Here is a 24,069-nt window from a genome sequence, read left to right as displayed (position 1 = left end):
GCACTGTCATTTCTCTTTGCGCATTAGACAATATCCCTCAAATTTTAGCTGAACAATAATTTGAAGACTAAAATGTGTTTATTTACATTTGTGTGGCAACGTGACAGTAGCAAAACCAATTCAGAGTGGTGAATAGCTGAAGTCAAGAGCTGAAAAATTATTTTCAATCTGCATTCAATTTGGCAAAGATGGGGCTCATGGAATAAAGAGGCTGATTCAGATTTCCACTTGTTCAACACTGAACTTGGTGGTACGGCATTGTGAATGTGGGATTTTAGGGAGCAATTCTTTTTTTTTGGGGGGGGGGGCATGTTTAATTAATCAACAAATCAGCACTCTCCTCACTAGCGTTCCAGGCCCATATGTTTGCACTTCACACTGTAGGATAAGGAGGAGGCTCCATAAGTGATGCATCCAGCCGCCTACAGATTTTGTCTACTGCTCCTGCAAAATGTGATTGCATAACATCAGTCATCAGCAGGCAGATAAGAGCTTCAATAACAGTAGGCCCATAGAGTTGGCAAGGTTCAGACCATGTGTGATGAAAGACCCAGACACATGCATTGACTGTATAAAAGCTTTGGGGGTCAAGTCACACAAAAATGAAAATGTTTATGAGGTGTGATTCAGTAAAGTGGCCCTGTCCAGCTTCGGTCCAGCTCATTTTTAGTCGTTTCACTTGAGGATAATTTATTACAAGTGTGCAGAGCAGGTCTATGTGGGGGTTGGGATTTAGCAGAATGGTGCTTGAAAATGCTATAGCAACCAACAAGAGGTTGTGGGCCTTTGGTAAAAGCAACTCAGATTGTGGAAAAAAAAGGAGATAAGATAGCATGCTGATTGTGAGAGTGAAACATGACATTTCCACATAACACTCTATTAAAAAACACAGTTTTGTCTGTTTTTAAGCAAATAGGCAGGCTAAACTAAATGAGAGTGAATATAAGTGTTGTACAAATTGCCTTTTGATGATTTGAACCAACACAGAGTTTTTAAGGTATTTAAATTGAGCTCAAGCATGACTTTCATACAGTTTTAGCTCAGAATACATTGTTCAGCAGATGGACTTACTGAGGCAGCTTGACTCAAACTCCTTCCCCCCCCTAAAAAGTCCAAGCCTGAGTGAGATTAAATGTTAACAAGAAGTTGGACCCAAGCCATTCCCTTTTTTAAGCCATTCCCTTAAAAAAGGGACAAGGGGAGAGACAACTGTTGTTGGTGTGTAGCCTAGACGAATTACTTTTAATGAACATGTAATTAATGGAAATAGACTGAACGGTTTCAAAGCAAACAACGATTCTAATTGATTTGCATTTTCCCTTTTTGGGCTCTCCGATTCCTTTTGTCAGGCCTTTCTATTGATTACCCGCTATGTGTATCGCTCCGCATGTGTTTTCCTTCATTAAGAGATAACGGGTTCCTGATTACTCCCATCCCTGGGTTTAATGTTGCTTAATGTCTACTTTGTTCCCGTGTCATGTCGGAGGGCAGCGAGAATAATGAGAGAGTGGGTGGGCCGTGATTGGCCTGCAGTAAGGCAATAGTGTTTTGGACGCCGGCTGCAAGGGGATCAGTGAAGAGGTTAAAAAAGCAGAACCTTTAGGGCTGGCTGAAGCGCAGCGTGTGGCCCCTGAGTCCGATTCACTCTCACTTACACTGCTGTTTTCTGTTAAACTGCCATTTGACTATCAACACCTGACACTCCTATATTGAGCTGCCTGTCAGCCTGACATCCATGAAATGTGTGTTACAGGCTTTTTTCTTTCTCCCGACTAAGTGTTTAACATAAATGCGCTGCCATGCAGCTTCTCTTTGGGGATTAGGATATAAACCCCCATTCTGTCGATTTCCGTTCATTTAGCCTGTAAATTGACCAAGTAAGAAACCACATAGCCTATATCCTACTGAGCAATTCAGCCACCGGAATAACATACAGTGACAATTGGCCAAAAAGGAGAACTACCGCGTTGTGAACAGAATTGCATGTTAGCTAATTGTTAATTTAAGCGGCTCGCAGTGGCTAATTATGTCGGCACAGCCAAGCCATTTGCATGATGGACCAGCCACCTGCCTGAAGGCGCTGCCAGGGCAAACTATATAATTACTGAACAGCAGTGGGGCAATTTTTGACTGTCGCCCCTTTTGTGTCACATGAATTCCTCGTAATGACATATTTCATTAGGGGGGCAAATATCACCCCTCCTCCTGTAGCCGAACAAAACATGCAAGTCTCAACAGGTCCTAATATACAGGACCTATTTACATCCACCTCCACCCCGTGTTTTTATTAACCTGTAGTTATGTGCGTCTTTACTGTGAGTTAGATGGACGCGCTGTGCCTTTTCTCAGCTCGGCTCATATAGACTGTGCTCTGGTTAAAAGGGACCATGGCTTTTCTTAAAGTGATTGCAGCCTGAACTCATTAAGCTGTCAAATGTCCAGGCTTTGGGATCTTGATTGCTTATTGTGTAGAAACATTCAAGGAATTTTTTTTTCAGTCTGCAAAGAGACGCAGCCTACCCCACCATTCACTCACACAGGAGAATGGACTGACTGCTGGATTATCCATGGATTCAGTGCGGTTTAATCAAGTTGTCCCTCTTTACTGAGAGCATATGGGAAGTTTCATTCATTTTATGCTTTAAATTTTCACGTTAGGCATGTGTGTGAAGCTTTTAATGCTTACTGGGCAAAGCAAAAAAGCAAAATCAGGGTAACTGGTTTCGACTTTTAAGGTTTCTTACCTGAAAATGTTACCATAGAGCTCTGGAAGAACTATTCATAGCAGTGGCACATATAACAATACCAGATACAAAAAAGAAAGCTTAGTATTGGTCAAAAATTGTAAAAAATAAATAAATAAAATAAAGTATGGTTAAAAGTAGGTGGACTCATTATACCTATCAGCTGAGAATTACTATCATTAATTTTTATTTGGATGAAGTACACCCAATGCTGTAGGTGGTCAGTGGTAACTGCAGTGATGAGTAGTTACTAAACAGAAGCTGTTTTTACTAAAATCTTAATTTGTAAATTGTAGCTTTCAAATCAGTTTAGAAGAGTAATAGAAAACAGAGCTCGGAGTAAGCCCTTGTATCTTTACATTTACATATAGATATTGAGTATATCCACTTAGTTACTCTGCAGCACTCCTTTTAATATTGCCGAACATCCTTTATAAACTAAACACACTTTTTTGTGTTAATTCCTCTAAAAAATGTTATTATGGCCTATAATTCATAAGTGCTCTCATATTTATAGCATGCAAATCAATTTCAATTCACTTTAGGTCTCACTATTTGAAAGGGATAGCCTTGGACTATTCAAACCTTCATTAAATGGAGAAGTTATTGCTGCAGGCCTATAGAGCGAGCAGCGGCACCCGGGTCGGTCTGGAGGGTCTGGTGTTAACGGGGTTAGTGATGGCTCGTTGGTTTCTAAAGGACTCCTGCTGGTACTGTACACAGACATGACAACTCCGCTTTAGTCTGGTCTCATTTAATTGGCATGTTTAACAGGAGCACACACAGCGTGGGCGCGCACACCAGCTCACTCATTTACTTGAATTTCTATCCTGATGAGGACCTTCCACACAGAGACTTAAGTCTCAATCCAGCCTTATTCTTATCCACATTTCTGTCAAATGTCAAAAGTATGTTTACATTTATGTGGCATTGGGTGAGTGCACAAAACAAACATATTTCACACTGTTACTTTTGGACAAACACACAAGTAGAGTAGTTTTGAAGGTATGGAGAGTTGATGAAACAATTCATGTATTGTGCCATAGAAAACTGGGTTGGTTTATGATGCTTGGATATGAACCTGCTCATTTTGTCTTTTGGATTAAAAAAAAACTATACCCACTCAGGTCACAGAGAATGGCAGTAGCCTTGCAGTGTTTATAAGATCCTCTCCTGAAATAAGCTCATACAGACCCATGAAAGCAGGCTAGGGCCTATTCTGAAGGACAGGGGAACTAAGGGCCATGGCCAAAATATAGTTTGGAGGATTTTAACAGTACTTGTAAATAGGTATTTTTTTTAGCGATGGAAAGGTGGAGAATGTCTACAAAACTTAAAGTTTAAAGAAAATTAACAATTTATTGTTGTAAAGTATAAAGACTGATCAAAACATTTCTTTTTTTGTTTCTAAGTGTCTTAAGTGCACATGTGTAAAAATATGCTGTGAATGTTTTTTTCCCAAGTTTGTACAATATTAAGTAATTAAATGAGAGCATTAGTATTAAGTATTTGTAGTACGCGTTTTATAAACTGCTTTTCACAAACAAGCTGTCACAAAGCACTGTACAACAAAATAGCTTACAATAAATAAGAAAATTAAGTGCTGTAATGGCAATACAAAAGTTAAGACACAGAATAAAGTTTACTAGTTGATAAAGTAAAGTAGCTTAAAAAGTATCAACAAAGTCGGTTAAGCAAAAAAAAAGTGTTTTATTTTATCAATACATTTTTATCAATATTTAGAGGGTTCTATAATACCCCAGTTTACATGGTATGTCATCATGTAACAAGAGAATGGAAATCAGGTGACACTGCTTCTAAACATGGTCACTGAATACGAGGTATAATGTCCACTGTTTAAGTTAAATCCAACTAGATCCTGGTGTCCAGTGCTACTCATAATGCCAATTTCTACAGCCCGAAACCCTTAGCCTATTACTTATTATTCTTTTTCTACCCCGAGTCTATTCTAATTTTATGGCTACTTACATTAAGAACTCCTAATGTATCTTGAACTTAAGTCGAACTGGGTCTTCGATGGATACAGGTAGAAAATGATTTCATTAGTTTAGAAGAAGAGAGCCTACGGTTAACATGTGACACCCACACTGCCTGCCCTCCAACCGCAGATATAACCGTGTTATTGCACATAACTAAGATTTCATTTTTGTAACAGATTTTCCTTTCACTTTAAAACTATCAATAATATAAGAAACTTAACCACCTGCTATTTTATAACATTTAGTTTGTTGGTGTTTGTTTCTGATTTCAAGTTTAACCTTTGGCTTGTAGTATGTCCTCAGTGTGAATCTACATAAATAAGTTGTGGGTATGCATTCCTGTCTAAATAACAAGTTAGAAATAAGTAAGTACACAGAGGTTAGATTTAATTTCTAATATTTTCAAGAACAATTGCCTTATTTAATAAGCTAGTGAAATAAAATGCTTTCCTTTTATCTGGGCAAACTGAATATGTATCATCTATTAAACATGCATTTGTAGCTTTATTAGAAATTCTCTTTCACTGTCGCTCAGTTTGGGCATTCAGGTTTTCTGTGGCCAGAACTGGTTGATATCATCCAACTCTGACAAAGAAATATATGCAGTATCACTGTTTCCCTTTTACTTTACAAATTGTCTGTGTAAGCCTAGAAATCAGAACAAATTACAGTTTCTAAGTCCTACTCTGTGTCAGTTTTTTAAATGATTTATTTGCTTTCTGTAAAACAACAACAACAACAAATCCAATATTTTATAAAATTATCTAAACGAACATAATTTGTGGCAACCACTACCATCATAAAAAATGGCACGTGACCACATGAAGCTTCTGTTTTGGGAGGTTTCAATATGTTGGTGTGTGTATTTTGATTTTAAGCAGCCTAAAATTTGTTTACATTTCTAAAATCGAATTTGTCTAGAACTAATTTTTCAACCTCTTGTCCTACTCTGGCAATGGAGGTGCAGAGGCCAGCACTCCCCTTTAGATTTCTTAATATAAGATGATTGCTAATCTGCACCCCCCTTTTTATAGACCCCATCCTCATGTTGTTTCATTTAGAAAAACCAAACCAAACAATATAAAACAAACAATTAAAAAAATCAAAACTGACACTCTTTTTGACGGTGACTTTAACATCTATGCAGATGACACTCTCCTTACAATCAATTACCTTAATGAAAAAAACATGTTAAATCTACAAAACCTAAGAGCCTGGTGATTATTTAGCAGAAATCTCTTATGCAAGAACTCTGAATAAGTTTTTTCGAGACAATTTAAAGTGCTTTACTTATTTTGATGTTATTACAAAATGATCAGGAACAAGTGAAATATAAATCTAAATGTTTCAGTGTCATGTCTAATCCAAATACAGAATTTTGCATGCAAATTTATGAGTATTTAGAAATTCTGCACCCTACTGTAAATAGCATAACATACCTGGGATTTTTTCTTTTACTTACTTTAACAATTCCAAAGGAGAGATGAATTTTTGTTGATCACTTTAGGGAATGTTTTTAATTGCGATTTTGATTGTTTTATATAGATTAATCAATTAAATTATGAAACTCTAGAGAGCTCATTTTAATCTTTTTTTTTATCCTTTTTGCATTGAGAGTTTCGAACAAAGTTACTTCTTGAAATTTTACAGTGGCACCACGACAACGTCCAACATGAGAAATGAGACTTAACCATCTGCAAAATTCTCTGCCTTAATTGTCCTTGAGGAATATGTTGAACCCCAGCTGCCAAACATGATTAATTTACAGACTTCTTTTTTTATACGAGAACATCTATTTACAAGTTTCGTCGGTTTTTGGGTTTTGCATGAAGTCCATTAAGTATTGAATTGAAAAGTCGTGTGATTTGTGCCGTTTTCTTTTCTTTTTTTCTTTCATTCTTTCGGGTTCTTTTTGTTTTGTTTTTGTTTTTTTTGTTTTTTTACCCAAGCAGTATTATTAAAATGAAGATAAATTGCAGCCAGTCTCAGGGAAAATTTTCTCAAAAGAAACAAAGCCAACACCGAAGATATATAAAATGCACTTTGTTCATCAGAGGGAGAGATAAAGAAAGACTCCACTCAGCGAGCTCTGAATGCTGCATTTCATGCCTTCAACAATTATGCTGAAAGGTCAAGTATTACAGCATCTTGTGTTCCGCTTTGCATGCAAAGTATTTCAGTTCGCAAATGACCCTCGTTTGCGCTCTTTGCACAATGGCTCCAAGAAGCAGATAAACGTAGCACAATTAAAGATTTTTGCTGCTAGCTCACAATAACATTTACCAAGGGGGGTGATTGCATTTGCTGTGTAATTGTCCTATTTGTAATCCTCATGAATGCTTGGGCCTGCTGCAATGAAATGTTTAGGAACTTAAGAAAGAAGAACGAGAGTGGCTGTATTTAAAAAGAACACAGTTTTCATATATACATATAGATTTATAAGATTATACAACGACTAATATGAAAATGCTTTTTTGAGTATATCTTATGTAATAAATGCAGACTTTGTGCTCATTTTTCATTTTCCCATTGACGTATTCTTTTCAGCACCGTGGACAGCACCCGTGTCATCATTAACATCTAAATCAGAAGAAAAGCAATTAAACGCACTACAAACACTTACTTAGCATATTATTATTATTATTATTATTATTATTATTATTATTATTATTATTATTATTTGTTTATGTGAAATTCAAGTAATTATTGGAGCACTTCTTAATGTCGAGAATAGGCCACGCCATCGTCACATACTCAGCAGCAATGTATGTCAGGAATCACACACCAGTGAACAAAATCACCAACGACTCACTAGTTTTTGTTTAATGATTGCAGTTCTGTTAATATTAATAGGTAATCTACGTGAGCATTACTCTTATTTGAATTTTTCCCAATATAAAAAAAAACTTTTGAAAACTGTTTTGTAAGTTGTAGTTTTAGAACAAATTAAAAAAACAAACACAAAAAGAAACCCAAGCTACTGATAACTGCCCTGCTAGGCTCACTGTATCTAACTAGTTAGCTGTTAGGCTGTCTCTTTACCGCGATGTCGATATTTGTTGGGTTTAATAAAAAGAATCTAATAAAATGCTTAATGTGCTCTGAAAAGAAATCCACAATTTATACATTTTGAGGGAAAATTAAAATAAAAGTTAAAGAGACCCCAGCCCCCGCTTTTATTTCATTTCTGAAGATATATATATATATATATATATATATATATATATATATATATATATATATATATATATATATATATATATATATATATATATACACATTTTATACATTTTGTCCTCCTCAACTTTAAATTGAGTATTGACTACGTACTACTGATACACTGGGTCCCTGGGTGAATGAAATTCAGCAGCTAGTCACTAACTCAAATATGATTACCTTGAGATTAGAGACTAATTGCTTGGGGTTCGTGAAGACAGCCCACAATAAAGGCAGGAAGACTTGAGAAGTTGCACTGTGGGTTTCTACAAAAGAGAGCGATGAGAGCACACACGTTTCCAACAAGTCATTCTCAACAGCTACAAGCTGCACACAAAGACCACACACCGCGCCAAAGACATGTTAATGTAATCCCAAAGTTCTCACTTCTCTCCCGAACAAAACCTGCTCTGCAAAATACCTAATAGAAGATAGTTTCTGATGCTGGTAAGATTTCACTTAAAGTCTCTAAAATTGCTTTTCTAGGGGCTGCCTGGTGCCCTTAAACTGTATCTTTCTCTGGCTTCAAGGGAAAGACCTACTGCGTGCTTGGAAAGGAGACGGACGTGAGTTTAGTGCCTAATTTTTTTGAACATCACATTTTTTATACGATAATACTGACTGAATATGCTTTTGGATTTTAAATACAAAGTTGTAGAAAATCAGTTAATGTTCTTGTATTTGTATTAACATTAGCCCCCATTAAGCAAAAAGCACTGCTGAGCCCCAGTTCTCTGAGTGTTTTGCAGAATTTGTGCTAAAATGGGACTTATGCAAAAGTCATATAAACAACTTGTGGTCCAGTTGTGGACTAAGGCTTCTAACTGTACTATATGAGCCGCATGTACTTTGGCCACCGATGCATACGGTAAGTATCAGAAAAAATAGAGAATATTAAAAAATACAAAACAAAAAACCCCCAAAACATAATGGTCACCTCGGGCGTCAAATAAAGCTGGGTGACTTTGAAAAACAGTAGTATGTGAATAGTTGAGTACATTCCGGTCTAGAAATAAAGAAGTTTCCATATAATTAATAAAATTTCAGGAATTAAAAGTGCAGCAGGACCGGAAAAGTCAGATAGGCAAATGGAAGGAAAAATTACTTTGGTTGGATCATGTGGAGTAAAGATCAATTATCTCAAGACAACGGATAAACATCCAGAGAAGTTTTATTAACGTGTATGCTTTAAATCCTCACTTATTTCAGGCAGCATCAGAAATGAAAGCCAGTAGAAGCCAAGAAGCTGGAGGATTAAAAAAAAAAAGCTTTAAAGATAAATTATTTTCATTACGTATCCTGTCTGAAAGGCTCTAAAATTATAGCTTTATGACACATGACAGCGCTGATTTGAAAACAACTTACCCTGGTCAAGCCATAACCGAAAATCGCCCATCATTAACCCCGCCGCTTAGCTACCACATTGTTTACTGTTTAAGACCTATATCTCTGTTAGGTGGCAGGAGAATAGTCTCTAATGATTATTATACCTTTTATTTACCGAACCCTACAACTAAAGGGAAATAAATTACAGCTTGAGTTCTTTATTTTGAAAATAAAGATATCTCCAAGTGTCAAACATCCCACAGGGTTAAAAAAAAATCTACAGTCTAATATTTAACATATATAAATATCTGTGTGGAGGCAGGTTTGTTTTTAATGCCCGACACAAACAGCCTGTTTCCTTTCAATTCCCGGATTGATTATTGATGAACCATCTGATAGCCCCGCGCCAACAGTTCACCTCACGACTCTTTTGAGAAGAATACGGCGCTGTTTGGCGAGGGATTTCATCGATAAGCTGCCCTTTGAGCAGCGTTTGTGTTTGATGTTGGGAGTCGAGGTACCTTACCTTTCTGACTCACGCCGAGAGAAAACACACATACAGAAAGAGAAAAGAAAAAAGCACATAAAAGGCTCAGTTTACTCTGCAGGGCATGCTTGTGTGAGTTGCAGCCATGAAACGATAAGCCTGCGAGGTATGTGATTTAGCAGGAGAAAAAACAGGGGCTGGGGGGTGAAATAGGCCCCAGTATTTACTGTCATGTCAGAACTAATGCGGCATTTAGTTATTTTTTCCCACGTTCTGACAAATCTGAACATATTTTGAAAACTTCTAGTTGCTTGTTCTTTCTTGCATTTTATCTGCAAAAAACTAATAATAATAATAATAATAATAATAATAATAATAATAATAATAATAATAATAATAATAATAATAATAATAATAATAATAACCCTGCTGTTTTGTTGTCTTTACCTAAATAATTATTTAATTTCACAACAAAGTTTAACTGTTTGGGTTCCATAATTTATTAATAGGACTGTTTTGCTGTAAGTCAAATATCTATATAAGTTACAAAGAAATAAAACGTACAAATACCAGTGAAACGACAACAAACCGGCAATAGCGTCAAAAACTTTGTACAACAAATAGCTAAAATTCAAACCTTTTACTGAAATATACAAGCTAGATCTACGGCTTACATTAAATTCTATTATGAATCAGAGTCATCACATTTGTGTCTGAGGAGGGAAATTTAAGAGCACCCAGCAGTCCTGCAGTCTATCTGCGTCTCTGTTTCGGGTTTAGTTATCCCAACTATGGGGCCTATTTGACTGCTGATTCTTCCTTTGTGTCAATATAATTTACATAAATAAATCCCAAGACTTTTACATCCGCAGTTTGTGAACAAGTGATTCTTCCACAAGAGTCACACTTCCTTTCGAAATGGGGAGGAGAAAAAATTCAAGAAGAGCTGCGTCGGTTTCACTCGGTTCTTGTTCAAGTGCGCACATTTACAGTGAAACTTGCCGAGCATTAACATAAAAATGTCTTTTCTTTTTTAAAATTAGATTTAAATCATAGCCGGCGCCTCTTGTCACCATGTCCTGCCGTATAACAGGGCTGAACACTGCAAGGCCGAGCCGTACTCTGCGGCGGGGGAGTTGAGGTGGGAGAGGCCGGCCACTTGGCTCTGAAGTGAGGGCGGACTGGAGGAGTGCTGCGCCAAGTCTGGAGAGTGACCTGTGCTTCCCACCTGCTGGCTCTGATGCTGGCCGAGGCCGGACGTGTTGTTAGACATAATCATGACATTGCCCCCTTGCTGGTGGTGCGTCTGAGCGGAGGATGTGGGCGTGTGGCCGCTGCCTTGGCACGGCTTCCCATCCTTTACCAGCACCGGCACAGCTACTCTCCGAGGTGACTGCTGCTGCTGTTGTTGGCAGGAGCCGCTCTCCTGCTGCATCTGCTGCTGGGAGGCTTTGTCTTTTGCCTGCCTCTTCATTTTATACCGGTGATTCTGGAACCAGATTTTCACCTGGGTCGGGGTGAGGTGGATCATACTTGCCAGGTGTTCCCTCTCCGGCGCCGACAGGTATTTCTGCTGCTTGAAGCGTCGCTCCAGCTCGTACACCTGCGCCTGGGAGAACAGCACTCGCCTCTTTCTCCTCGGTGTGGTTGACAGAGAGCCCATGCCTTTACCCACGTCTGCCAGGGAACTGAGACTGCCCATGCTGCCCATGTTCATCCCGGATGATGAGCCCATGAAGCGGGAAACTGAGGGGGGAAAATAATTGTAATTAAATTCAATTTTTTTTTAAAGTTATATTCTCGTGTTACATAGAGACATTTATATGGAGAGAAAATTTAGTATGGACAAATATCATTTGCAGATGCAAAAATCAACAATGTTACTCAATTATCAGCTTTTTATAAATCTTCACGGGTCTCAAAGAAGCAGACACCTTTATTTACAACACCTAAAACTCAAAAGTGTCAAAGTGAAAGCGTGTTCATAAACTACATCGACCAAATTTAAGGAGCCGCTCATAAATGACAGCAAAGCTGTTACTGCTGGATGAGTGTGAAAGCCCTGAAGGAAAACTGTTCCATTATTTTTCTGTCGTGAGAATCTTTACAAATGTTGAAATCTGTGGATTAAAAACTTGAATATTTGCGCGATTTCTGCCCCTCCTTACTGGAAACATCTAAAGTACCGAAACTTGAAAAATGCCAATTTTGTGCCGAAAAACGTAAAGATTATAAAAACTGTACTGCAACTCCTAAAACACAGCACCACGAAACATCCGCAAAAATATGGATTTCAGCTCAATGCGGACTGTGATAACTCCAAGCTGGAGTCAAAGAACAGGTGCAGGATACTCACTGGTGGAAAAACGCGGATCTGGGTTGGCTCCGTACCAGCCGGTTGCCGTGGCGCTGCCCCTCATGCCGTCTTGGTAAGACGGCAGGTCGCCCATGTTGCCCAGGTTGCCGTTACAGTAGCCCCCCATGGCCGTGTGTGACAGCTGAGAAACACCTGCCGCAGTCATGTGGTAAGCCGCAGACACAGTCCCATTATGGCCCATGTGGTGCTGCTGCATCGCCGCCTGTGAGACTTGCGGCTGCCGGTAAGAAGTGAGAGGTGCCCCCAAGTTGTTATTCTCCATACTTACTTTCTTATAGCTCTCCTCAAGGGGACTCAAGATATCGGAAACAGAAAAAGGAGTCGTATGCTTAGGGCTCATCGACATTGTTCTGGGGCTGGAGAGGGAGAAATTAGAAGGCAAGGCAATCTCTCCTTCTGCCTTTTTTTTTTTTTTTTTTGGCCAAAGCCCCTCTGCTTCCTGTTGTCTCAACGTCGATCCTGGTAGATGAACACGTAAGAGAGCGCCTCAAGTCCGCCTTAATTGGATTGAGTGGGAGCTCGGTGCTGGCTTTGGTTTGTTTTAGCTGGGTGCCAGGTTTAAGGCTACCATCAGAGGCGGGGCATCGCCAACAATACAAAACAGCTCTAGCCTCCTTTCGTCGAGCGTAATTTCATTTACAAGACATGTGCTCCCCTCCCACTAACAATAACATAAGCACCGTGCATGATCATAAATGTTCATCCCCGAGACTGCAAGCGGTGTCCGAGCACGCTGCAGCTGCTGCATGTGTGGAGTTTGGGACTTGTTGATGTTGCTGATGAACACGTGGCTGCACCTTGAGATTGCAGTGACCACAATACACTTTATTAACTGTAGTGATGTTTACGAGGGCCTCTTGATGAAAGGAGGCCTATATGGACTTGAGAGTTGGAGAACCACTCCTCAGTTGAACTACTGACTTTTAATGGCCATGAGAGGCCTCCAGTGATTGCAGGATTGTTTGTGTTATGCCTTATCGTACTCAGACATGCAAAAGTGCACTTGCGCGGAGGGAAAATGACTGATACTGATAAGTAAATAAATACACATCCGCGTGTTAAGTGGCTGCGTAAATGATTAACCCCCCTCGTTTTTTTTCTTTTTTTCCTTTTGATATCATTGGACGCAAGGAGCGCATTACCTAAATTCAGATGCACACACTCGTCTAGGAGACCCAGTGAAAAAAATTGAGTCTGGAGTAGGAGAGGCGCTCATGCGAAGTTAACGGCGTTCAAATAGCTACTCTCCTGCAGCACAACGCCAGGTATAGCCCTCAGTAGCATCTTGCCTTAATGCTCAAGGAGGCATTACCGTTTAACCCAATCATATCTCATTTGTAAAATTTTGTATGTTTGTATGAGAAAATATTTTTTAAAAGCCCTGTGGTGCCTCTGAGTTCACTTTTAGGTGGAATTCTCCTCTTCACAAACAATATATATATATATATATATATATATATATATATATATATATATATATATATATATATATATATATATATATATATATATATATATATAGTTACTATCATTATCATTATTATTATTATTATTATTATTTAGGATTATTTTAGTTATAAATCAATATCTTACGTATAGGTTACAAATCCCAAGAATTTATAAAATTACACCGAACAAAACAAATAGGCGAATTAAAATCGATGCAGTAACTTCTACTTACACAGTCTGTGATGCCTTGAGCCTGTGCACACATTAAACAGATAAAACAGCTGATAATGTAGAGGTCTTGTGGGGCGGTCTAACGTCAGGTGCCAGATGCCGCAGAAGTCTGCGCCTGCAGACTCAAACCATCTCACCTACAGGAATTAAGGAAACACAGCGTCTTCTGGTGGCAACCCCGCTTGGCCGTTGCGCTGTGATCTCCTTCACTCCGCTGTGATTCTAAATGTTTTTTTTTTTTTTTTTTAATTACATGATATAATATTTGCTTGTTTGTCATAGTAAGAATGGCGCAGTAAAGGCAAAGACCTGCCAAACGGGAGCTAGGGTCAGCGCCGTGAGTGTGTAGCCTGCAGTGGCATACAGATCACTGCCAGTTTGTCACGGGAATCACCAGTTCTGCTATTTTCCTGGCTTGTGAATATTTCACGGCTGCCTGCATGTCCTTGCAGGATAATCTGCGCTCTATTTACAGCCCACTAGTCCAATATAAGGAGTCCCCACAATATACATATCAAAACAATTCAATCCATTCTATTCCAAAACAACCCAATCCAATCTTTAATGAAGCAATATTGTCTTATAGTCCAAGACTAAATGTTACAGCTGCAATAAATTGTTCGGATGATAGCCGCAGTGCGGGTGCATAATCGCAGGCAATTAAAATTACAGCATCTTTCTGCATCCAAGGTAAATCTTGCTTATGCATTCCTTAATTACGGAATTTCGCAAGACATTCTTAATCATCTAAATCAGTACTTTTTTCTTGTTCTGGCACACAGTTATTACGGCCAATTAGTGGCAATTAGTTCAAATGTTCCGACTAATTCCTCACAATAATGAGGACACTTTGAAGTGGCGGGTATGAGGCTACCGAGCCTTTGTTACTGAGGCTTCATGTTGTTAGTTATGAACTGATTGGTGCATGATATACTCAACAGAGCAACTACAGACCTTGAAAAATAAAATGCGGACGATAAAAAGTAAAACGGAAGTTGCTTGCTGTTGTTAATATCAATTAAACCCTTAATTTCTTTTACATTAAAAGATATCCAGAGCAGCAGGAAAATAACAAATGTACCACGTTTAAATGTTATATAAAAATGCTGAACTTTGCAAATTAATTTCCAAAAACATCCACACTCGCGTTTTCATCAATTTATCAAGTATACATAAAATAAATCTATCTCTCTTGAAATAATACGACAAATAATAAATACCATATTATTAAATTAGTGTAATTTGTATTCAAAACCAGCATAGCGTTCAGGCCACTTTACAAAGTTATCTTTGTTAAATGTCAACAGTGTTCTTGTGCCAAAACACTAACCCTGCTGACTCTGGCTTTATCAAAGTGGTCAGATTAGAGGTGCAGCAACTACCTGCTATTGCTCCTGCAGCCTTTGGCTTGCCTGAATACTCTTTTCTTTCGAAACTCCAACTTTTGTTTTCTTGACTAAGCTACATCTCATTCACCTTGTACCCGTAAACAGCCTAAAATAGAAGGATAGAAGAAAAAACAGAGAGAAAAAGTGGGCTGCATGTGTGTGCTTCATCATTTCACGTGAAAGTCCTGACGACCTCGTGAGTCATTTCCTTGTTTCAGCTTCAACTGTGAACTACAGGAGGTCACTAATTAGTAATAACCCTTTATTTCCCCACCTCATAATTTATCCAATCAGCTCACGTCATTCTGAATTTTTGAGATTTATTTTGTAGACGTTGAAAAATCCACTTGGTTCAAATGAGAGGTGTTGTTGGACCCTGTCACACAGCCTATGAGGAAATGCTGAAACATGACGTCACGAGACGAAGCCAATATGATGCCACTAGGGGCAGACATACTGCTGCACCCAATCAGCAGCTTCAAAGTAACGTAGTAGTTGAGTTCCAAAAAGTGAAACCAGTGTTTTTCCAGTGAAGCACGACCCCTAGCGGTCCAGAGGCTCTCTCCATCCAAGCAACGAAAATCACCCTTTAGTGCATTTCTTTCATGACGGGAGTGAGAGGGTTTCCGAAATGATACCGTGTGTTCTTGCGCCATCTGGAGGTTGATGCTTTATTTATTGATAAATACCCACAGATTCATTTTGAGGACATGATAATTCTCGCCACATGAATGTTATGAAAAATAATGCCATTACACAAATTCACAAGTGGGGCAAGCTAGGAAAGCTCTTTAGTGTTTTAACTAAAACTAGACTTTTTGGGATTATCTGTTGAAAGTCACTAACAGTTATTTGATCAGACAGTCTTATATCTGTATGGGTGTAGAGGTGTAGGGCAATGAAGACATTTCATATATTGAAGCTTTTCAGGTTATCATTATTTATCTGAATGTAGTTCTTTTATTGGATCTTATGTTACTTTTTGATTTATTCCTTTATTGTTTAACTTCTAAGTTTTTACATTTCTAGACCTTCTGGCCTGTGTTTGTCTTTTAAGTTTTGTGTTATTGTACAGAACTTTGGTCAGCCCTGTTGTTGTTTTTAAAGGTGCTTTATGGGATGGAATGGGATTTTAAGTCGCACAGACAGAAATATCTGCCTGTATATTTTAGGTTGAGACCAAATGAATACAAGACAACGGGAGCTGTTTAGCCCTAAAGACATTATTATGCAGTGTAAACTTGCAAAACTTAAGGAAGCTCTATCTGCATTTGGACATGAGTAATTTATTGATAGATGTATTTATTTTAGTTTCTTTTTGTTTGACTTGCTCTATGGTGACATGTATTGAATGACCCCATGCCATATTTGTGTGTATTTTCTCTTTTACCCAAGGAGGGGGTAATATAACGCTAAAGCTTTTCAAATTTAAACTAAATATTTTCACTCTTTGGCCTTTCCACAGAAACACACACACACACACACACACACACACACACACACACACACACACACACACACACACACACACACACACACACATATATATATATATATATATATATATATATATATATATATTTTTTTTTTTTTTTTTTTTTTAAATATGCCACACTAACCTATATCAGTCAGTCGATTTTTTAAATGTGCAGTATGGAGTATAAAACTGTAAAATGTCTAATGTGATACACAGACTCTGACTGAAGTACAAAAACATCATGGTGAACATCAAGAGAAACATGAAAGTATAAGGAAACTGAGTAGTTTGAACAGGTCAAAAATAATACAATTAGTTTTTCTGTATATGTTAGAAAAGAACTCAAACTGCGGTAGTTTTGGTTTAGTATTAAATCACCTATGAAAAAGTGCTGGAAAGTCAGATCATTACACAATACCCAAATTCTCACAGTGGGTATAGCAAACTGCAATAAGGGATCTCATGTCTCCCAGCAGAATTTAAATGCAACAAAGTGAGGTTGGTCATGACCCTCAAAACCTGAAAGACCAATATTTTCAGTGTAGAAGTGTTGTTGCCACATCTGTTTGTTGAGTTACTTCCTCCAACAAGCAATCAAATCCTTGCCATTAGATACAATCTGGACTGAACGCAAAGGCGAAAATGGTGGCATGTGGAACTGAGGAAGGTGCACTGTGAATACCATGAAGAGCAACTGAACCCTCTTATGTCCTGAGCTTATCAACAAAGGATCAAAGAAGGGTCGTTCCCACCTGAGGACCCAGTATTTGATGCACCTACTAATCCATTCTTATTTCCAACATTACGAGTATCATCATCAGATCATATTAGCTGTAAAACTACATTCACATTTCTTTAAGTACTTAAATGTAGCACTACTTCACTTGAGTCATGTTATTGGACTTCACCTTTCTACTTCAGAGAAAAAAATACTATACTTATAATCTGTGAGTTAGTTACACTGAACATTAAAATGACTAAAGGTGTAATAATAAAGTAATAATAAATCTTCTGTATTAATTTTGATACTGGGAGGATTAAGAGGATATTCCTTTACTTCTACTTTATATTGGACTTGAGTATCTTTTGAATACAGTATTCTTACAGATAAGCATCTCAAAAACTTCTCAGCCTCAAATACCATTAAATTCTGAGGTACTGATGTGTTATCCAGTTTATTACAATTAAATGATCGCTGATCTGGTTTATTGATTTAAATCAGGATATATCTTAGTTATTATTGAATTTCTGTAATCCATGCCATCTCGCATGTTTCAGGACTAAACATGACTGTATTTTTATCATAGCTGATAACGTGATTATCAAATGTTTCATTTACCGTTTAACCAAAAGTCTTTCATTATAAAGTAAGAGGAACATTATCGATATGCTAATATCAATAATCTTTAGGGACTTTTTCAGCTTTGACTGCAATTATTTATATTTGTCATTGGTTGTAGCAATAACAGCTAGAGCCTATCCCTGCTGTCACTGGGCGAAGGGTGAGGTACACCCAGGATATAGGCTACATCAGTCTAGCCTGCATTTTTAGGACTGGGGGGGGAGGCTGGAGTACCCGGAGAGATCCCATGCAGGCACCAGATAAAAATGTAGACTCCACACAGAAAAACCCCAGTCAGCTAAGTGCAAACCAGGAGGTGATAGCCACTGTAGAAATAAGCTAATGCTCTCTTTTTCATTTACTTATTTTACTCCTGCTTAAAATATAACTTCACATTAGTCTTTCAGATGTAAAAGGATTTAAACATAGTGGACATGCCGATGTAATGCTTTTCTCACTTTATGTAGTGTTGAGTGAGAAAAGCTTTACATCTATATCTGCTCAAATTATTTTTTTGCTCAAAGGGGTGAACAAAGCACATTAGAAGATGGTGCCCCACTCAGAGGTAAAGGCATGCTCAAAAGCTAGGGGCAAAACACTGAGACCCCTGGGAGGGCTGACTGCTAAACCTTGATGTTACTCCATTCTAAAAAACAAAACAGCTAAGCTACAGCAAAGCAAACTCAGAAGTCAATATATTCTTGCATGAAGAACACAACAAACCAGAAGAGGAGCAACAGTGAAACTAACTTATGAGTTTTGTGTGGAGGCAGAGCAGGACTGGGACAAAAAATCAGCCTGGGAATTTTGAGCCCACCGGGTATTATAGGAAAAGCCATAAAGCCTTTGAATGAAAACAGTGATGTACACTGTCTTGTTGGTATATATGTATCGATCTAATAAACTTAAACTTACGACATCCTCCCGATTCTGGTATTTTAAACAGTATTTAGCAGAAATATTAAACAACAAAATAAGGGAACCACCCCGCACCCTCCGCTTCATGATGCTTAATCGACGTAATAGACTTTAATTTAATGCATGTGTAAAACAAATGCACAGACACCTTTTTTTTTGGTTCTTTCTTCTTTTTTTCTTTTTTTTACAATAATTAAATAGATTCAACATCGATCGTGGCTCAAGAGTTGGGAGTTCGCCTTGTAATCGGAAGGTTGCCGGTTCGAGCCCCGGCTTGGACAGTCTCGGTCGTTGTGTCCTTGGGCAAGACACTTCACCCGTTGCCTACTGGTGGTGGTCAGAGGGCCCGGTGGCGCCAGTGTCCGGCAGCCTCGCCTCTGTCAGTGTGCCCCAGGGTGGCTGTGGCTACAATGTAGCTTGCCATCACCAGTGTGTGAATGTGTGCGTGAATGGGTGGATGACTGGATATGTAAAAGCGCTTTGGGGTCCTTAGGGACTAGTAAAGCGCTATATAAATACAGGCCATTTACCATTTACCATTCTTCAACAGAATTGCAGATTGCACAGATGATACCTTCCCAAAGGAAAAAGTACTATGGCTTAGGATGTATATTAGATTTAATAGTTACTATATACAATAATGGATTTTTATACATTTAAGATTAACATTTTGGTTGTAAGATTCAGATAATCATTTATTAAAAGCTAGACATTTTAAATGAGAATAAGAAAGAAAGGTATTTCATTGTGACCCCCTTTCCCTGTTAATGCCCTACCTGGCCCCCTGGCAAAGCTTTGCTAGATCCGCCCCTGCACAGTTACCAGCTGTCAGCTACTTAGAAAAGGATCCTGGTGTTATTTGTCTCTCAGAAACAGTTCATAACTTCCCGTCAACTCATTCATGTCACCTAAAAGGTAAACATGTTTCTACATCACCTGTTCAGCTCTGATGATTCAGTAAGGACATCCCCTGGTTTCATCTTCATGTTTCCCTCTCACCACATATCCAAACCGATATCATGACCAGCAGCTTTTACAGCTGTGGCTCCAGCAAACATCAGCTGATACTAGAAAGAAATGCTAAATAAATTCTAATCGCATTCATTTTCATCTCAATACGGAACTTTAAAGTTCGACCTCATTGGCTGTAATTTGCCCAGGCCAGAGTCGATCATGACCAGTTGGCCAGTCCACCACCTTTCAAACAAAAAACATCGGCCCATAAAAATGAAAAATCATCATAGGCCCACCGGGCAATTGACCAGTATGCCCGATGGCCAGTCCAGCTTTTTGACTTTGATTTGTAGGTTTGTAGTATAGAAAGCAAACAAAATAACATCTGACAAAATAACCGTAAAGGCCGGTTTGGGGTTAAAATGTTTGGTCTTAATGTTTTCTCTACAAATAAATATAAGATTTTACATTTTTAAAAAACAGTTTGAAAAGGTGGCAATATTTGGTGAGCATCTTTACAACAATTTAAAACTCCTCCATGTGGCCTTAGCATGGACCTTATAGCTCCTTATAACTTTCCTGGAGGGGCCCCAGTGCAGGCCAGTGAGTAAAACTATAGGATGGGCATGTATTAGCCTGCCCATCGTTTTCAGGCAATTCTTCTGACCAACTTAAAAAACCAATGGCAACCTCTAAAAAGCCTGTCTTTGTCACCCTTAAACCCCAAGATGCTTTAAAACACCATTGTGCAGTTAAACCTCATAAATTTGTCGCAGGGACTGATTAAACATCACGGGAATTGAAACACTAAAGATTTTGTCTCGGTCCCTTTTGGATGAGGGACAATGGTCCATTCACAGAGAGACACCCAAACAAAAAGAGCATTTAAGGAGAGATGCAGCGAGCTGAGGGGTTCGGCCAGTCCCCTCCATATGTGATACAAGGTGGCCCCAGTGATGCGGACAAAGGGCCAGGTGACAGTGACGATGGGCTGCAGGGTCACAGGACGAGCAAACAACATTATAGGGGGCGTGAAAGCAGAAGACCCCCCTCATCACTGATGAAAAACTGACATGATTTTAAACACTGAGGCATATTTTTCAAGATAAGCATGAGTGGACCTGCTTTCTTGAGGTGGCACAGCAATGTTAAAAAATAGTCACGTATGTATTATATTTAGGATAAGCTATAATATTACAAGTAACATTGTAGTGAATGTTTTTGTATTATTCTCGAGGATTGGTTTAAACTGTTGCCTGAATGCAGACACACAAAAACCCAAATGTGTTGTGTTTATACTAGAAAACAACAGTAAGAGCTCATTTTGCCTTTTTAAATCATTTGTAAATTAGAACAGTTCAATTGTGGAATAAATATTACATTTCTGTATGAGAAGTGAAAAAGGGTTGATGATTTGCCTTCAGTTACTGCTATGCCCCTCAAAAATCACATCATCATCATAATCACACACACACACACACACACACACACACACACACACACACACACACACACACACACACACACACACACACCAAGATTTCCAGATAAAGTTAATAGCTATATTAAGACCACTTTCCTCAGAATAACAAAAGTTAATTGTATAAGGGAAAAGCAGCTCTTAGTCCCAGACAACAACAGCGTGCTGTAGAGGGACAGGCCTTAATGTTTACTGGCTATTCTTATGCCAAACCTAGTCTGTTCAGATGTGATGTTTGCTCAGCTTTTGGGTGCAAAATTCGTTTTTAACATTATAAAAGCTCCCTGGGGCCTCTGTCAAGACCTGCTACATTTTTTTAGATAAAAAAAAATAAATCTTTTTTTCTTTTAAGGTTGTTTTTATTTTAGAACTTCACATAAATCTTTACACAAAACCTTTTGTAGGAAAACGAAAACCTTTTATCTTTAGCTTAGTCTTTAGAAATGCATGCACAGGGTACACGCTTTTGGGGCCAACACATAAAAAAAGAAAGAAAGAAAGAAAGAAAGAAAGAAAGAAAGAAAGCACATTACATTGTCAAAATATACAAAATATGAAGAATTTTATTAATAATTTTGTTCACAGAAAGACAGTTAAATCTTTAAAAAAGTATCCTTAAAACCAACAAATGGCATATTCTCCCTTCATACTTATATAGCGGCTTTGCCCCTATTCTCCTATCCTGTTCTACCGCCTAATGCAGCTACTGGAACTCAATTATCAAGTCATTTATGTAAATATTACATTTAAAAAGGCTTAAAAATCACACGAATACACCTCGGTAATTAAAAATCTAAAGGCTACAGCAATGAGCCATGTAAGAGAAAACAACATTTAAAATTTCCGCATACGTGCGTAAATAATGTGCAAAATATAATTCGTTCTATAGAAAAAAATCTAAACGTTTAAGTTGCTCGAACATTTACAAAACATTCAGAAAACATTTGATGCCGTTCTAAATGAGTTAAACGAGACCTTTACTTGAAAGAATTAAGATGAACCGAATCACTCCAAAAGTCTCTCCAGGCGAAGCTGGAGGCCGCCGCCACTGCCGGAAAGTGTTGGTGGTACCTTGGAGGAAGAGCAATGGATGGATGGATGGATGATGGATGCTGAAGAGATGTGTAAGCTAAAGGGAAGGGCACCGGCTGAGATGACGGAGGTAAACACCCAAATTTCTCAGAGTCAAGTAAGCATGTGTGAAAGGGTTTCCCGTCTCGGACCAGGATCGGAACAACGACTCTGCGCAACACCGGCGGCTGCGGGATTTCTACGTCCTGCAGTGTTCCTTCTGCTCGACCTCGCTTCATCTTGTAGCGGTGGTTCTGAAACCAGATCTTCACCTGGGTTGGAGTCAGGCTCAGCAGCCGTGCCAGCTGTTCTCTCTCCGGACCCGACAGGTAGCGCTGCTGGCGGAAGCGCCTTTCCAGCTCAAGGGTCTGGGCCTTGGAGAACAAAACGCGGCGTTTCTTGCTCTTCTTGCTCTGCTCAGGCTCTGAATCGAGGGACGGGTCATCGGGCTTAGTTGAGTCAGGAGAGGCCTCGAAATTGCAATCGTCAGAAGCTGTAGAAAAAAAACAGCAAGTTAGAATAAGCATTTTTAAACTGATCTATCTATCTATCTATCTATCTATCTATCTATCTATCTATCTATCTATCTATCTATCTATCTATCTATCTATCTATCTATCTATCTATCTATCTATCTATCTATCTATCTATCTATCTATCTATCTATCTATCATTTTGAGAAAGCAAATTGTTAAAACATTTCAGGGTAGTCTTAGTTTTTTCTCCCCTTGTTTTTAAAATTCATTATCACCCATCTCTCATGGCTTTAAACGCCCACTTACACATGCAAAGGCTCCGCTCGCAGTCGATCCATGAGCTGTAGGGTGAGCTGGAAGAGCAAGAGGAGTAAATCGGGGAAGACCGCTTTGCTGCATCCGCATCCTGCTCAGGCAAATCCAGGATGCTCCTTACGGAAAAACTGAACTTGGTCGGTGCAGCCATCCTTTCCTTGCATGCACTCTAGGTTTGTTCTGGCCGATAAGAAGCAAGCACTCAAACCAAATCTATCAAAAAAAAAAAAAGTCCACTTCACGCACTGTCCAAACACCAGTGTGCGCGCTGGCCTCCGTATTTACACAAACAGCACTTCATAAGCTGCAAACACAAGGGGCTCGCTTATAAATAGCCTCCTCCTCTGCTGAGTACCTGAATAGCTCGAGTGCTGACACCCAATGATGGTTAGGTGTGAACTGAGAAAAAAAATCCTCAGAGCTTCAAGAATGAGCGAAGGAAACACTCGTCATCATTACCGATTCGTCCCGTATCGTCAAACTGGGAAACAGATAATGGTAATTGTTGGAGCTGAATCACATCTTGGGTGGCAACTGACAACAGAGCCCATCCCATCCCCCCCACACACCCCCTCTCTCTCTCCTACACCTCGCCCCCCTCCTCCCTCTTTTTTGCCCAAACAACGTGTCCAATATTTGCATACAAAGTGAGCAATTAGCGTGATGCCTGCCAGTTGGTTTAACTAATACGCCTCTAATGGGCGTATTAATTGCAGACGTGAGAAGTCTTGACGTTTATGGACGGCGGAGGATTTCCAGACTTTTTTTCCGAAACGTCCTTTTTGGACTAGATGATTTATTATCATGTTTAATTTTTG

The 24,069-nt window shown here is 38.8% G+C and overlaps 2 protein-coding genes across 2 annotated transcripts; both read right to left on the bottom strand.

Moving 5' to 3' along the window:
* Window positions 1–10,203: 10,203 nt before the first annotated feature.
* nkx2-1 (NK2 homeobox 1) lies at window positions 10,204–12,666 on the bottom strand. The gene is made up of 2 exons (XM_086274568.1): window positions 12,130–12,666; window positions 10,204–11,519 (listed from the first exon to the last, which is right to left on the bottom strand). Exons 1-2 carry the CDS (start codon window positions 12,494–12,496, stop codon window positions 10,843–10,845), a joined length of 1,044 nt encoding a protein of 347 aa, XP_086130694.1. The 5' UTR covers window positions 12,497–12,666; the 3' UTR covers window positions 10,204–10,842.
* A 9,593-nt stretch (window positions 12,667–22,259) lies between these two features.
* nkx2-9 (NK2 homeobox 9) lies at window positions 22,260–23,544 on the bottom strand. Its single transcript, XM_086275574.1, has 2 exons — window positions 23,243–23,544; window positions 22,260–22,953 (listed from the first exon to the last, which is right to left on the bottom strand). The coding sequence occupies exons 1-2, from the start codon at window positions 23,400–23,402 to the stop codon at window positions 22,367–22,369; spliced, it is 747 nt and encodes a 248-aa protein (XP_086131700.1). The 5' UTR covers window positions 23,403–23,544; the 3' UTR covers window positions 22,260–22,366.
* Between the last annotated feature and the right edge of the window lie 525 nt (window positions 23,545–24,069).

This window comes from Aulonocara sp. 'chitande type north' Nkhata Bay, linkage group LG19 (assembly GCF_057382095.1).
Source record: "Aulonocara sp. 'chitande type north' Nkhata Bay isolate Kocher_YH1m ecotype deep benthic linkage group LG19, A_spYH_male_GT1.1, whole genome shotgun sequence".
Taxonomy (NCBI): domain Eukaryota; kingdom Metazoa; phylum Chordata; class Actinopteri; order Cichliformes; family Cichlidae; genus Aulonocara; species Aulonocara sp. 'chitande type north' Nkhata Bay.
The sequence above is the reverse complement of the archived record's forward strand: the minus strand, read 5'-3'. Positions and strand labels throughout refer to the sequence as shown.

Bases quoted from the DNA above. Each gene is read 5' to 3' on its own strand.
- nkx2-1 (XM_086274568.1), bottom strand. From the start codon at position 12,496: ATGTCGATGAGCCCTAAGCATACGACTCCTTTTTCTGTTTCCGATATC. The intron at 11,520-12,129 runs GTGAGTATCCTG...TTCCCCCCTCAG, and splicing joins AGATCCGCGTTTTTCCACCA to TTTCCCGCTTCATGGGCTCA.
- nkx2-9 (XM_086275574.1), bottom strand. From the start codon at position 23,402: ATGGCTGCACCGACCAAGTTCAGTTTTTCCGTAAGGAGCATCCTGGAT. The intron at 22,954-23,242 runs GTAAGTGGGCGT...TTTTTTCTACAG, and splicing joins CGAGCGGAGCCTTTGCATGT to CTTCTGACGATTGCAATTTC.